The 17,102-nt window shown below is 45.8% G+C and overlaps 1 protein-coding gene across 5 annotated transcripts in view; it reads right to left on the minus strand.

Moving 5' to 3' along the window:
• Positions 1-17,102, minus strand: part of acsl6 (acyl-CoA synthetase long chain family member 6) — a 73,907-nt gene that overhangs the window by 29,222 nt on the left and 27,583 nt on the right. For all 5 annotated transcript variants that reach the window (XM_079507881.1, XM_079507880.1, XM_079507879.1 and 2 more), the window contains exons 2-4: positions 12,725-12,945; positions 6,418-6,532; positions 362-426 (exon numbers count right to left, since the gene is read on the minus strand). In XM_079507881.1, the coding sequence (XP_079364007.1) occupies positions 362-426; positions 6,418-6,532; positions 12,725-12,928 (384 nt within the window). In that variant the 5' untranslated portion in view covers positions 12,929-12,945. The remainder of the gene's footprint in view (positions 1-361; positions 427-6,417; positions 6,533-12,724; positions 12,946-17,102) is intronic.

The raw sequence follows: 17,102 nt of genomic DNA on the forward strand, positions 1-17,102 counted from the left end.
CTATCAATATCATGCCGCTGGAAATTAGTCTGGTGGATATTACTAGAACATTGGCTCTATACAGCTAGCAATGTGCTTGCTCAAAATAATGCCATGAAAGTGCTCTAAATTAGACAAGTTGTAAACGGATTGGTGACCGACCCATTCCTTGGAAATGCTTGAATGACCTTATTAATATTATTGTTTGTATGGTTCTACTTTATTATTGTTACCATTGTGCTTGCATAAGTCTGTCATATTAGACCATATTGTTTACGGTTCTATTATTGTCACCAATGTAACTGTGCTTGCATAAGTCTGTCATAATTATAGACCATGGCATCGTCAAACGGCTTGAGAAAGACACACTTTTCCAACTAACCTCTTTGTAGGAAATCCATTTGTAAGGCTGGTTGGGTAGCCGAGAGCCTAGACAAGGACCATCACCTGTTGATTGCATACGTACAAGTAAAGGAGTTAGCGAGGAGGGACAGAAAAAGTGAGAACCGAGAACCTACTTAGAGCATGTCATTATAGGCATTTACTGAGTGGTGCAGCCACTCCATTGCGTAGCTATGTGTGTCCCGTCGTTCTAATTGTTTTTAATTGAAATCTTTGAAAAATTTACCTAATGTCAGGGCCTGATGGCTCTGTCTTTTTATTTTTGTATGTGTCTCGACTGGCAAGCACACTTGTGAATTGGAAGGCTAAAGCTAACTGTATTTCTATGTATTGTTTGCCTGGTCTAGTTTTCTTAGTTCTACGGTATGTTCCTGTCTGCCCCGAGTGCATATTATGCTCTTTTAAGACTTTGTCTGATAGTCTGTTAATGCCAGTCAATGAATGTTAAGCCTGGTGTTATAAGTGTATGTAAGCCTGTTATGTTATAAATATAATCTCTCTGCGATTGAATCTTAGAGGTTTATAATGGCATATGAATATATATTCTGACTCACATATGACTGAATTGGTTGAAAAGGCTCGAACAAGTCTTAGTTGATTTTTGAGCCATGCTGTTTCAGCTGGAGGTCAAATCCCTGTTCTATATGCCTTGCCTGCTTATGGAAAGGCTAAAATGTAATTTAGATAGCATGTCATGATATTATACTGTTTGTTTGTTTACCTATGATCCTAGATTTCTATTGCATTCTATGCATTTGATGTATTACCTCATGTTTTCCGTGCTTACTGTAAGTCACTCTGAGCATCTGCTAAATGCCGAAATTGTAAATTGTTACTGATCACATGACCCCCCCCATATTTCCATACATCAGCCCAATGGTACAGTATATAAATTGCATAATATTGTTGAAAGTGGGTGGTATTCCCCTTTAAGTCTATCTGTCAGATTCCCATTTTTTTTCCCTAATTAAAAGTATTAAATAACAAGGTTCCCTTTTCCATTTCCTGAAAAGTAATGGTTTTGGACATGCCCGACAGTGACGATGTGAAGGTTGTGTTTCAGGTTTAAAGTATATAGCCTGGCCCAGCCTGTGTGATTTCTGGTGTAGAGGGGCGGATTGCTGGCACGAAAAAAGCGGCGGATCCTATTGGTTCATCGATCTGAGTGCCCGCCCCCTCCTCCCCTCCACAGTAGTAAACAGTGGAGAACACTGACGTCACCAAATGTGGAGCGACGCCCCTCGGCACTGTTATTGTTTAGCGAAATACAAGGAAGTGGCCTTCCTATGCCAGATTTTCCAATGTGTTTCAGGCTTTATTTTTTGAGCCAAATGCGAACAAAAATAAAAGCCTGTGTCCCGATTTAAAGCAACGCCATGGGAAAGTGAGCCAGAAACGAGTAAGCCACATGCGGTATACTAGTTAGCTACGTTAGTTATGTCTGTCTATTAGAGTGTGTGAAACCTAGCCTGGCTAATAAGCCAGACTCAAATCACACTGTCGTGTGGTATTTGAGTCTGGAGATGCTGTGTATGGATCTTGTTTCCCTGGGGGCGGGTTCAAACATTTTCTCTTTGACGCAATTGGTTAGAGCTACTGTCAGTCAAAGGTCTCAAGCATTGAACGTCGCTGTACCAAAGCCCGCCCATATTGCATACCGTGTCCCGATTGGCCACACCAATTCTCTGGTGTAGGAAATGGGCGTACAATTGAGCCTCTCAAGACCGTAATCCGCCGGCAGGCAATTTTTTTTGCCAACGGCTGATTCGGTCTGGCTTATTAGCCAGGCTATGTGAAACCCGCTTGTATACGCGGTCTTTGTCTACCTGCTGAATCCTGTGTGCACGCAACTCTGTGTACACCCATTGAGACCTGGCACCAGATTCTACAAAGTTTTCTGTTTCTACATCAGTGGTTCTCAAACTATTTCATGGCAAGGACCCCAAAGATTATATGTAAACGGCCGCCGACCCCCATCTGAAAATATGTTGTTCCACATTTTCACGATTTTTCTAATATAGCAGATCTACAAGCTCATATAGCGTGGCACTGACTCGGTGAGCTTGTAGATGTGCTATTTTTCAATAGCTAATGTTAGAAATGATGGTTAAAGTGGTTCAAACCTATGGTGACACAGATACATTCCATAATGGGTTAAGCTTTCACTCCTAGCTCTTTCCTGCGCCTATAAGGTTTCCTCATCGTTTCCAATATTGCTCACAGCCTTGAACCTCCCACACACCTAGATCTCTCTGCATCGCATCCTCCTGCTAACACAGGACGCCTATGGTTTCCCTTCCTACGCTCCGACGACCTAGACTCTCCCAAGCTGTAGATCCGAATGACCCCTCCCCCCTTTGGTCAGGACTGCAGACTCACTGCTAATTCCGCCGCAGTCGGAAGACACAACTCTCCACCCCCCATAGATCATATTGGTTATGCTATGCATTGTATCTGGCTTACTTGTTCACGTCATGTAATTTTGAATAGACATACTGATTGTTGACAATAACATTGTAAATAATGTTAATTTAGATGTTGTCTACATAGATAGAAAAAATAGATGCCTCACTGGCCGCTGCAGTTCATTGGAGCGACGTGTCTCCAATGAAGGCAGGAAGTCAAGCGGAAGTGCCATAGGGAAGCGCTGAGGGCACGCTGCGTTGCTGCCCATGTGACGTCACTCATGCGACTCCTCCATGTCTCTCGCTGTCACTCAAGTGACTACTGGCCAATCACAGTGCGTCTTTTCCGGGACTTATGTTACGCACGCGGAAGCTTGACGCTCATGCTTCGCAAGGAATCTCTGGAAAATTGTGCCTTCAATTTTGACACGGCCCCCAGAGCCGGAAGAGGCGTCTACGTCTATATGTCTATGGTTGTCTAGACCAGCGTTTCTCAACCTGTGCGCCGGGGCCCACTCGTGGGCTGTGAGGATATTGCAAGTGAGCCCCCAAATAATTGACAAAACACTAAGATTTGAAAGATAATACAACATTAATATTAAAATCATACTCGTGTGAAGTGAGGGGCGCAGCGAGGGCAGTATTTATATCAGCCACATGTCAGATATTGAGCTCATGGCCTTGCATTGTAATTTCATGATACGTACTGTATTGGGTCAGTGCACACAGCCGCATACATCGTTGCTGTCAGGCAGAAACCTTGCATTTCCTATCGTGCAAGAGTGTCACACAAATGTAGCAAAAATAGACTATCTACACGTTCACACGTGTTTTATAATGAATAATGAATTGCATTTTTATAGCGCTTGTCCAAGTGCTCATAGCGCTTTACAATGGTTCATTCATTCATACATTGGGAGGTGAAGCGGTGAACAGTCGACGCCAGCGTCCTCACTTCCCACATTCACACACCAATGGTGGCGAGCTCACACCGACCAACTCATTGGAGGCAATGTAGGGTTCAGTGTCTTGCCCAAGGACACTTCGACATGACAGGAGGAGCCGGGATTCGAACCGCCGACCCAGGGATCATTGGACGACCTGCTCTACCTCCTGAGCCACAGCCGCCCTATGAATATTGAACCAATAAAAAGTATTAACAAGAGCTTGTGACTACATAATAACTACTTGAGCGATTTGGTTCTTTTTAGCATTTCCTGAAAAGTAACCGTATTGGACATGCAAGGTTTCCACCCGAACAACGATATACACTCAGCCTCCGTTACAATAACGACCACGGTAGTACAAACCCTGGTTCAGGGTTCACCGACAATGTGTTGTAATAAAGCCTTTCCATTTTGTTGGTGTTTGGCAGAAACCTTGTGTTTCCATATTTCAACTTTTTAGGGTTTTTTTTGCTTGTTTTTAGTTTTTCTAAATGAATGTAACTTTCATGTTCTACCCTGGATTTGAACCCGGGTCTCCTGTATTGCGCAAGGGCTGACATTTTAAGCACTGAGCTAATATCACATTTCGTGTCAAACCAGAAGCAGGATTGTGTCAAAGGCTCTAAGGATCTAAATGTTGCAAGAAGAGGAAGGAGACCAAATACAACCACCCCGATTGTATAAGTTACTGTATGTATATTGTACTAACATACTATACCATATGACAAAATACATCTTTAATGTCCTATTTCGTTATACAGCGTGTCATGTACAAATAGTGGAAATAGATCATCTACAAACTCAGCTTGTAGAACAGCTATTTCAGCAATTCTTGAAAAAAAGGTTAAAGTGACTTAATGTATCTGTGAGTCACCAATATTGAACCAATTAAAAGCATCAATAAGAGCTTGTGACAAAATAATAACGACATTGAATGCATTAGAGGGGCATTTCCTGAAAATGAACGGTTGAGATATACAAGGTTATTGAGATATACAAGGTTATTGCGACCGAAGGTCTCATTATTAACTATGGAATCATGCATTTCTCGTCAGTGTGTTGGTGGTTGGTTGGGCACCAGTGTGTTGGTGGTTGGTCGGGCACCAGTGTGTTGGTGGTTGGTCGGGCACCAGTGTGTTGGTGGTTGGTTGGGCACCAGTGTGTTGGTGGTTGGTCGGGCACCAGTGTGTTGGTGGTTGGTCGGGCACCAGTGTGTTGGTGGTTGGTCGGGCACCAGTGTGTTGGTGGTTGGTCGGGCACCAGTGTGTTGGTGGTTGGTCGGGCACCAGTGTGTTGGTGGTTGGTTGGGCACCAGTGTGTTGGTGGTTGGTCGGGCACCAGTGTGTTGGTGGTTGGTTGGGCACCAGTGTGTTGGTGGTTGGTCGGGCACCAGTGTGTTGGTGGTTGGTCGGGCACCAGTGTGTTGGTGGTTGGTCGGGCACCAGTGTGTTGGTGGTTGGTCGGGCACCAGTGTGTTGGTGGTTGGTCGGGCACCAGTGTGTTGGTGGTTGGTCGGGCACCAGTGTGTTGGTGGTTGGTCGGGCACCAGTGTGTTGGTGGTTGGTCGGGCACCAGTGTGTTGGTGGTTGGTTGGGCACCAGTGTGTTGGTGGTTGGTCGGGCACCAGTGTGTTGGTGGTTGGTCGGGCACTAGTGTGTTGGTGGTTGGTTGGGCACCAGTGTGTTGGTGGTTGGTCGGGCACCAGTGTGTTGGTGGTTGGTTGGGCACCAGTGTGTTGGTGGTTGGTTGGGCACCAGTGTGTTGGTGGTTGGTCGGGCACCAGTGTGTTGGTGGTTGGTCGGGCACCAGTGTGTTGGTGGTTGGTCGGGCACCAGTGTGTTGGTGGTTGGTTGGGCACCAGTGTGTTGGTGGTTGGTTGGGCACCAGTGTGTTGGTGGTTGGTTGGGCACCAGTGTGTTGGTGGTTGGTTGGGCACCAGTGTGTTGGTGGTTGGTTGGGCACCAGTGTGTTGGTGGTTGGTTGGGCACCAGTGTGTTGGTGGTTGGTCGGGCACCAGTGTGTTGGTGGTTGGTCGGGCACCAGTGTGTTGGTGGTTGGTCGGGCACCAGTGTGTTGGTGGTTGGTTGGGCACCAGTGTGTTGGTGGTTGGTTGGGCACCAGTGTGTTGGTGGTTGGTTGGGCACCAGTGTGTTGGTGGTTGGTCGGGCACTAGTGTGTTGGTCGGGCACCATATATGGTGCCCAGGTCTCAATGTGACATCATCGGGGATGGAGATGTGGAGACCCTGATGTCATAGTAAATGCGACCTGCTGTCACAGTTAAGCCCATACTGTATATGGAGATCCCTGATGTCATCAATATTGGCCAGCAACTCTACATCTGACCTCAAACCCTTAGATCTCCATACATGGATATATTTCAGAACCTGTTCTGACATTCCATATGTTGATCCTTCCCCATCCATCTTTCCTCTTCGATGTCTCCCTTTTGACTGATACCTGTACATTCAAATTTCAAACTCTAGACGGGCCTGTCCCAAAGTTATTAGTGCAGCCAAAGTGCCAGCGCTCGCCAGCAGTCTGCCGTCAACGAGGCGGCACTTCTCGCCCTCAGGCGTCTTACTGGTATTATATGTGATGTAAACGGGTTTTTTTTTTGTGTGTGTGTGTGTGTGTGTGTGTGTGTGTGTGTGTGTGTGTGTGTGTGTGTGCAGTCCTACTCACCAGATATGTGCAGGCCTCTCTGAAACACCTCATACATGGTTTTTGCATCGTCATGGTAGTGAGCCAGCAGCTTGGAGCTATCGCCCATCATTGACCTACGACCCCCACCCTCATGCTGATGGAGACAGACAGACAGACAGACAGACAGGGAGGGAGGGAGGGAGGGAGGGAGGGAGGGAGGGAGACATGGAGACATGGAGACAGGGAGACAGGGAGGGAGGGAGGGAGACAGGGAGGGAGGGAGGGAGACAGGGAGACAGGGAGGGAGACAGGGAGGGAGACAGGGAGGGAGACAGGGAGAGAGACAGGGAGACAGGGAGACAGGGAGGGAGACAGGGAGACAGACAGGGAGACAGACAGGGAGACAGGGAGACAGACAGACAGGGAGACAGACAGGGAGTGAGGTTACTTTGCATAATAGTCTCTGTTAATCACTTGAAGCCTGGCATCTTCATTCTGGGAATGTCATTGGCAAACATTCCGCTAAAAAGTCGCAAGTTCACAAGTCACAACACGTAGAGATCAGCTATTTTCAGCAGAGAGTTGGTGTAGAGGAGGAAAAAAGGAGCGGACCAAGTACACGAGGACCCCCTTAGCTCAAAGAGAGACAAAGCAGGGACCCCCACTACATCCATCCATCTTCTTCCGCTTATCCAGAGCCAGCAGGTTGCGGTTGGAACAGTTCCAGCAGCTAAAGGGTACCAGACTTCCCTTTCTCGGGGGGGCGACAGTGGCTACTTCCTACTGAGGCATCCTGAGGAGTTGGAAGGCCAGCATTGAGATCTAATCCCCCCCATCTGGTCCTTGGCCTGCCCCCTGGCCCCTCCTCCCAGTGGGACAGCCTCTTTTAACCCATTAAGAAATAAGACCTGAGGCCGATGTCTACGAATGCCTTCTAAATCACTGGCATGGTTCTCAAGCTTTTTCGTCATTCAAAATGATTCAACATTTTTCAGCGATGCTAGCCGTTTGTCTATATCCAGCAATTGAGAATTGAATGAGCAAAAGAGAATTGCCCATATATGGTCATGTGCATGTGCATAATGGGAACGACCCTGAAGGAAGCCAAACAAAAATAAGTTTTACTCTTATGTACCTGTACACAAGATGTAACAATAAAGTACAACCTTGAACCGACTTCAAACCTTCATGAAATTACAGACCTTAATGTAGGGAGCTCCTAAGGGGACATGTGTGTAGATTTTTTTTTCAAGTGGAAAATTTGGTGTGAAGACTTTTTTTCAGGGTGGGTATATTTTTTTCCACTGCGCCCTCTACCGATATTGAAGAGAACCCCCGGAAGTCATCGGTAACATAGCTCTAAATGCAACGGCATTAGAGCTATGGACCAGAGCTACACTTTACCATGGGAATGTGTGCAATATCTGTGTTTTTGTATGTTGGCGTGTTTCATGATGTTTTTCTTTTTCTTTTTCTGAATGTGTATAATGTTATATATATGCAGCTGTGACTCTCATCTCCAAGACAAATCTTCTAGGGGAGACTAATAAAGACAACCTTGAACCTTGTACATCTGCTATTTTTGTATATCTTTTATACATATATTGTATATCTGCTATCTAAGATGTCATCGTTATTTGTTGTATTAATGTGTATTTACAGACATTTCAATAGATTTGTTTGGGGGGGAAATGGCAAAACAATGGGTGTTCCCCCCCTTTTTGAAGACCTGTACATGTATAGGGAAGATTTTAGAAATGCCAAAATATGGATACCAGGTTGAAAGTGGTTAAAACCTGTATTATACCAGGTTCTGTTCTAAAGAAACTGACTAGTCAACTGAACTGTTAGTTCATAGTACATTTAGAATGTGCTCAAATCAGCATGACAGCACACCTAACCATGATCAAATGAAAAGGGCACCATCTCTATAAACATTAGTTACGTCATTGATGAAGTGGCTAAATCTGTACAGTACACTGGAAAAAGAAAAACAATCTGCATGTATCTTCATTAGAACATGGTTGACCTAGAAAGGCAGTATTATTTTTATATGAGTGGTAGTTATTCAGTTTTGGAAATCCCCCAATCTCTAGAAAGCATAAACTTAGGCTCGCTGACTCAACAGGGTCTAGGATTTTATTTCCAGTAAAATAGAGATAACACTAAGAAAAAAAGGAGAAGAAAAAGAAAGCAAATTGCCCAACAATATGAATACTTTAGTTTTTTACCCCTATTTCGCCTCGATTTAGTCGTTAAGCCTCGCACACACATTGGGTTGTCACTGCTGTTGTATCCTACTGACTCACCCACCACCACCCACCACTTAGCCTACATCAGGCTGCCTCATGCAGCAGAAACAAGAGATATAGGGTTCTGCCCCATGGGCCACGCTGTGCGAAAGGCTTCTTAGAGCATACAATTTAGGTACAAACCAAGCTGGTTACACACTGGCATCGTCTCTAGCCCTAACCTAACCCTAACCGCACGCCGAAGTCACGTAGTTGGAATGGCGCACTACTCCCAACCAAACCACGGTGGGTGGGTTGGTTTGGTTAGCATGGCAGTTGAGGTGTGGCAGAACATGGTGCAAGGCCACACAATGCATTATTTGCAACGTGACACGTGATATTGTAAATCGTCTATTTTCGGCCTGTGCGCAACTACATTACACTAAAGTCACACAGGTGGCAGGTGCAGCTGTAGTTCACCTTTGCTGATTTTCGATTAGATCAACGACACTGCCGCAGTTCCATTGTATCGGTCCATCAATGAAAACAGTATCTTGACAAATGTGTTGGCGATGGAATGATTAAACAACACAACTCATCACTCATGGCAACACACACACAACTCATCACCCATGGCAACACACACAACTCATCACCCATGGCAACACACACAACTCATCACCCATGGCAACACACACAACTCATCACCCATGGCAACACACACAACTCATCACCCATGGCAACACACACAACTCATCACCCATGGCAACACACACAACTCATCACCCATGGCAACACACACAACTCATCACCCATGGCAACACACACAACTCATCACCCATGGCAACACACACAACTCATCACCCATGGCAACACACACAACTCATCACCCATGGCAACACACACAACTCATCACCCATGGCAACACACACAACTCATCACCCATGGCAACACACACAACTCATCACCCATGGCAACACACAAAACTCATCACCCATGGCAACACACACAACTCATCACCTATGGCAACACACAAAACTCATCACCCATGGCAACACACACAACTCATAGGCATGTAACGATTCACTCAACTCACGATACGATTCGTATCACGATATGAGGTTCACGATACGATTTTTCACGATATTTAAAAAAATAGATAGTTTCCAGAACAATTACAGTTTTAAAAAATATATATATAATTTATCTTCCTTATCATTTTTCACATTTTTTATTTAACTACATTGCAAAAGAAGTAGCATTACTTTTGACAGTGCAGAAACAGAATTGCCTTCCTTGATGTATTAATGAACATCAACGACCATCACCTGGGCACAGTCACAGACGCACACAGCTCCCCTCTACAGTGCTCTACTACTGAAAGTGACTCAGTCTCATTTCTCTCCAAAAGCACTTGAATATCAGATGGAATATGATTAAAGCTCACATTTCACATCACACACACCATAATTCACTACCCTCCCTAAAAAAAAGATTTGATTAAATCGATTCATAACGTCGGGGTTAATATCGATATATATCGATATACGATATATCGTTACATGCCTACTCATCACCCATGGCAACACACACAACTCACCAGAACTGTGCACTGATTTATGACACAGATGTTACACTAGTAACATATCTCTCTCTCTCTCTCTCTCTCTCTCTCTCTCTCTCTCTCTCTCTCTCTCTCTCTCTCTCTCTCTCTCTCTCTCTCTCTCTCTCTCTCTCTCTCTCTCTCTCCTCTCTCTCTCTCCTCTCTCTCTCTCCTCCTCTCTCTCTCTCTCTCTCTCTCTCTCTCTCTCTCTCTCTCTCTCTCTCTCTCTCTCTCTCTCTCTCTCTCTCTCTCTCTTAACCATGACCTGGGCACATACATTCCATTTTTGGGAATGTCCTGAAAAATGCTGGACCAACAAAAATCAATATGCCTCCTCAATTGAGGAGGGATTGTTAAAATGTAGAGGGACCAACAGTTCATAGCATTAATAAAAGGCTTCAGGGCATTATTTGACCGTTTGTGGACCGTTTGAGCTGCAAGAAAAAAATGAACCATGACACACAAAGCAGATGTGAGTCCTTGCTGTGTGTGTGCGTGCGTGTGTGTGTGTGCATGCGTGCGTGCGTGCGTGCGTGCGTGCGTGCGTGCGTGCATGCGTGTGGTTTTGTACACAAACTAGGTCAGGTTGCTATTACTGGTCCGTCAATTACTGTAGCTACTGTCAACAGGCTTTAAAAAATGTCACATCCAGGCACGCTACCGAAAAGGTTGAAAAAGGTTTCACACACCTTCGTTTGGCTGGTTTGGTTAGCAGTGTGACTGCTAACCAAACCAAACCTTCGTTTGGCTGGTTTGGTTAGCAGTGTGACTGCTAACCAAACCAGCCAAACGAAGGTGGTTTGGTTAGCAGTGTGACTGCTAACCAAACCAAACCACCTTCGTTTGGCTGGTTTGTTTAGCAGTGTGACTGCTAACCAAACCACCTTCGTTTGGCTGGTTTGGTTAGCAGTGTGACTGCTAACCAAACCAAACCACCTTCGTTTGGCTGGTTTGTTTAGCAGTGTGACTGCTAACCAAACCACCTTCGTTTGGCTGGTTTGGTTAGCAGTGTGACTGCTAACCAAACCAGCCAAACGAAGGTGGTTTGGTTAGCAGTGTGACTGCTAACCAAACCACCTTCGTTTGGCTGGTTTGTTTAGCAGTGTGACTGCTAACCAAACCACCTTCGTTTGGCTGGTTTGTTTAGCAGTGTGACTGCTAACCAAACCAAACCACCTTCGTTTGGCTGGTTTGGTTAGCAGTGTGACTGCTAACCAAACCAGCCAAACGAAGGTGGTTTGGTTAGCAGTGTGACTGCTAACCAAACCACCTTCGTTTGGCTGGTTTGTTTAGCAGTGTGACTGCTAACCAAACCACCTTCGTTTGGCTGGTTTGTTTAGCAGTGTGACTGCTAACCAAACCAAACCACCTTCGTTTGGCTGGTTTGGTTAGCAGTGTGACTGCTAACCAAACCAAACCACCTTCGTTTGGCTGGTTTGGTTAGCAGTGTGACTGCTAACCAAACCAAACCACCTTCGTTTGGCTGGTTTGTTTAGCAGTGTGACTGCTAACCAAACCACCTTCGTTTGGCTGGTTTGGTTAGCAGTGTGACTGCTAACCAAACCAAACCACCTTCGTTTGGCTGGTTTGTTTAGCAGTGTGACTGCTAACCAAACCACCTTCGTTTGGCTGGTTTGGTTAGCAGTGTGACTGCTAACCAAACCAAACCACCTTCGTTTGGCTGGTTTGTTTAGCAGTGTGACTGCTAACCAAACCAAACCAAACCTGCATGCCATGCAGTTGAGGTGTGTCCCTACATTGTATGCTATACATCCCCTAAATCCCAATGTCGCTAATCATCACCGCTGAACCCCTTATCCCTAAACTTGTGTGCAAATCTTTGAATATATATTGTTTCACAGTAAATGTTTTAACTCAAATATTTGCTTCTGGGGGTCCGTGGAACAACATATTTTCAGAATGGGGTCCATAGCCAAATACAGAAAATTCCTGGGGTCCTTGACATGAAATAGTTTGAGAACCCATGGTGGCATGTCTAAATGGGTTAACCTGTACTATTCTCTATACCAGGGGTTCTCAACCCGTGGGTGGCGACCCCTCGGGGGGTCGCCAAATTATTTTAGGGGGTCCCCAAATTATTTTCAAAAAAAATAAAAGAATAAAAGATTTTTTTTTAAATTTTATTTTCACGACTTTTCAAAAATAGCAGACCTACAAGCTCGTAGCGCGCCACTCGGTGGCGCGCTATGAGCTTGTAGATCTGCTATTTTTCAATAGCTAAATTATAACAATGCTTAAAACACCAAAAGGGGTTCCCGCCCAAAATGGTTTAAGGTTATTGTAGCAGTCAATTTATATTGGGGGTCGGGATAGGGCGGGGCGGGGGTCCCGAGACATTGCCAAAGCATTTCCGGGGGTCCCCGGCCAAAAACGTTGAGAACCCCTGCTCTATACACTATTATTCTTTTCATTTTCCTTTTTCATTATTATTATTCTAATTATTACATTACATGCATGCAGTCCTCGCGGGACATTCTCCATTGACACTTACGGGCACCTCCTCAGACTGGTGGAGCAGGTCGCACGGGGGCTTGATGGGGCGGGGCCGCGTGGCCAGCCAGTAGGCCAGCACGGCGGCCAGCGCGCCGATGCCCACCAGCGTGGACGTGGGCAGGGAGCGGAAGAACTGGCTGAACTCGTCCAGCTCTGGTATCCTCAGGCCACTCAGCATCTCCGGGGCCTGCATCTTCTCCATCAGTGTGGAACTCAACTCTGGAAGAACAAGGGAGTGGTGTTTTTAACTGAAGCACTGCCTGATGCTGACCAAGATCTCTCTCTCTCTCTCTCTCTCTCTCTCTCTCTCTCTCTCTCTCTCTCTCTCTCTCTCTCTCACACAGACAGGCAGGCAGGCAGGCAGGCAGACAGACAGACAGACAGACAGACAGACCGACAGACCGACAGACCGACAGACCGATAGACCGACAGACCGATAGACAGGGTTACCGTTAGCTGTGATGATTCACGTTTTTTGCCCAGCAAAGCCATGGACTCATACTGTACCACAGCACACATCACCTGACCAAAATGGTCGTACAGAAGTCGCTGTGGCGACACCTGATGGGAATTAGCCGAAAGAAGAAGATATGGATACCACCACCACCACCACAGAGTATCTGCACTTCTCCTATCTGCCTGTGAGCTCTCATTTTGGGCAGCCTGTGGATGTGGCCCTCCTCACCTTGAGTCAGATCTGTGCAGGCTGGTATGTAGGAGAGAAGTCAGACAGTGGTTGTCTGTGTATGTGGTGGTGGTTCTAAAACGTCCATGTTGTGCATGCTGGTGGTCACTGGCACAACCCGTGAGGCATGCAGTTCCCAGCAGGCATGCAGAATTCTGCATACTGCAGCAATAACTATATCAATACCTGCTTAGTGCTTCTCTCTCTCTCTCTCTCCCTCTCTCTCTCTCTCTCTCTCTCTCTCTCTCTCTGTGTCTGTCTGTCTCTCTCTCTCGAAATAACTTCGCTCTATACCATGAAATGAAAGTACTACTATTGCTCATAATCGATTGCTCATAATTCCAGCCACCGATGTGTGTCAAATCCCTGTTGTAGTTTCACTGGACTGTGATTTGGCCGCAAAACAGTGGTGTAAATGTAATGTACATTTACTCTACTTAAGTACTGTACTTAAGTACAATTTTGAAGTATTTTTTACTTTACTGGAGTATTTCCAGATTTCAGAATTGTGTGGTCACACAATAGTAGAACCACATCCAAGAAAATGGGTGTCATCATACCTTCTGATTCCTCTGCCTTTTTAGGCTCAATTCCAGTAACCCCAAATGAGAAATGAACAGTATCCCGTCAATGTCAGTTAGGGAACTGATACTGAAGAAAAAGGAATAGAAATATATTGTTTACCACCAAGGTGACATTTCAAGTGTTTCTGCCCTTAGACTGATATTGTGATAGTAATCATTGATTTCTCCCTAGGACCCAAACTAGTGGAAATAGCCAATCTACAAGCACAACACATACTAATACTATCTATGTGCGCACACGCACACAAACACAAACACACACACACACACACACACACACACACACACACACACACACACACACACACACACACACACACACACACACACACACACACACACATCTCCATTTCCATGTGGGAACCTTGCCTATACGAGATGACCCCAGCAGCATTCTCGCTGAAGAGGGCTCAGGGTTACGTGTTTTGCTCAGGGACACGGGCCTGGCTAGGGGGACGAACCCGGGAACCGCTTGATTCCAAGACGGCCTCCCTACCCATTCAGCTATGGCTGCCTGCTACGGAACGGTCTCATCCTGTTCTGCTGTGTCATCATAGAGGGGACAGGCCTTACGTTTTGCTGTGTCATCATACAGGGGACAGGGAATGACCGCACGTTTTGCTGTGTCATCATACAGGGGACAGGGAATGGCTGCACGTTTTGCTGTGTCATCATACAGGGGACAGGGAATGGCCGCGTTTTGCTGTGTCATCATACAGGGGACAGGGAATGGCCGCGTTTTGCTGTGTCATCATACAGGGGACAGGGAATGGCCACGTTTTGCTGTGTCATCATACAGGGGACAGGGAATGGCCGCGTTTTGCTGTGTCATCATACAGGGGACAGGGAATGGCCGCGTTTTGCTGTGTCATCATACAGGGGACAGGGAATGGCCGCGTTTTGCTGTGTCATCATACAGGGGACAGGGAATGGCCGCACGTTTTGCTGTGTCATCATACAGGGGACAGGGAATGGCCGCGTTTTACTGTGTCATCCTACAGGGTACAGGGAATGACCGCACGTTTTGCTGTGTCATCATACAGGGGACAGGGAATGGCTGCACGTTTTGCTGTGTCATCATACAGGGGACAGGGAATGGCCGCGTTTTGCTGTGTCATCATACAGGGGACAGGGAATGGCCGCACGTTTTGCTGTGTCATCATACAGGGGACAGGGAATGGCCGCACGTTTTGCTGTGTCATCATACAGGGGACAGGGAATGGCTGCACGTTTTGCTGTGTCATCATACAGGGGACAGGGAATGGCCGCGTTTTGCTGTGTCATCATACAGGGGACAGGGAATGGCCGCGTTTTGCTGTGTCATCATACAGGGGACAGGGAATGGCCGCGTTTTGCTGTGTCATCATACAGGGGACAGGGAATGGCCGCGTTTTACTGTGTCATCATACAGGGGACAGGGAATGACCGCACGTTTTGCTGTGTCATCATACAGGGGACAGGGAATGGCTGCACGTTTTGCTGTGTCATCATACAGGGGACAGGGAATGGCCGCACGTTTTGCTGTGTCATCATACAGGGGACAGGGAATGGCCGCACGTTTTGCTGTGTCATCATACAGGGGACAGGGAATGGCTGCACGTTTTGCTGTGTCATCATACAGGGGACAGGGAATGGCCGCGTTTTGCTGTGTCATCATACAGGGGACAGGGAATGGCCGCGTTTTGCTGTGTCATCATACAGGGGACAGGGAATGGCCGCGTTTTGCTGTGTCATCATACATGGGACAGGGAATGGCCGCGTTTTGCTGTGTCATCATACAGGGGACAGGGAATGGCCGCGTTTTGCTGTGTCAGCATAGTGGTTAACAGTAAAACCTACTGAACACATGATGGACACCAGAGGAATCAAACCTGTGCTCTAATAGCTGTGGGGGAGACGTTCATACCGCTAGCATAATCACCCAAATGGGGGTCTATTTTGAAACCCTCAGGGTTGAATTCACACTGGGAGGAGTTACCAACCCAGTATTTTCTGTATTACAATGATATCAGTGTCAGGGCACAGCAATAACAACATTGTGCCTCAAAACACAGTGGTGCTGTGTTTTCTGTATACGTACCTACGGCTGCTGAATAAAACATGATATTTATACATTTAAAACCCTGCAAGACCCATGGTAGCCTACTATTACAACATTTTTATTTGTATTAATGACTTAATATATATTATTTTTTTCTGTTCTTTTTTCATCTAAACATTATCATTGATGTTCATTGTTTAGCCTTGCAATGCCATTGGTCATGATATTTTCATCATAAATATCCCCCACAGAGGCAGAAATTCACACAACTTCTCTGGTTTAACCTATTGACCTATTGACCTTTGACCTTTAACTTTGACCTTTAACCCTGATAAAAGTAAGTAAAATGCCTGTAATATATATATTTTTGTGATCATTAGAATGTCTAGAACTGTTTTATTTATTATTGTGAAAGATATCCCCCAAATGTAAATTATTAATTTATTATTATTATTTTAAAGATTATTATAAATATGCATAATAATTACATAATTTCCTCTACAAAGTCCTAGTAGTACAAGTAGTAGTAAGGTTGAAATCTCCTTTTTGCAAGTAGAAATATATCCGGGTCTTAAAAATATTATGTGAATATTATATTTGATCTTTTCATTCAGGCTCTTCTATACATTTACATTACTCCCTGCTCAGCACATTAGCAGAGAAGCATTTAAGAGCAGGAAGATATACACTGTAGGCCTACATGATCTATATTCTATAACAACCCCCACCCTCCCCAGGGGGAAACAATCTTTAGAGAAAGTTACATGTGGTGCTGGGAGCAAACAAACCACATACAACATACAGTACAGTGGCAGCATTGACAACAGAAGTCTCAGCCCCATACAGCAGTACTGACTCCACTGTGAGGGTCCATGTCTCAGCCCCATACAGCAGTACTGACTCCACTGTGAGGGTCCATGTCTCAGCCCCATACAGCAGTACTGACTCCACTGTGAGGGTCCATGTCTCAGCCCCATACAGCAGTACTGACTCCACTGTGAGGGTCCATGTCTCAGCCCCATACAGCAGTACTGACTCCACTGTGAGGGTCCATGTCTCAGCCCCA

Source organism: Electrona antarctica (assembly GCF_951216825.1).
Source record: "Electrona antarctica genome assembly, chromosome: 8".
Classification (NCBI taxonomy): Eukaryota; Metazoa; Chordata; class Actinopteri; order Myctophiformes; family Myctophidae; genus Electrona; species Electrona antarctica.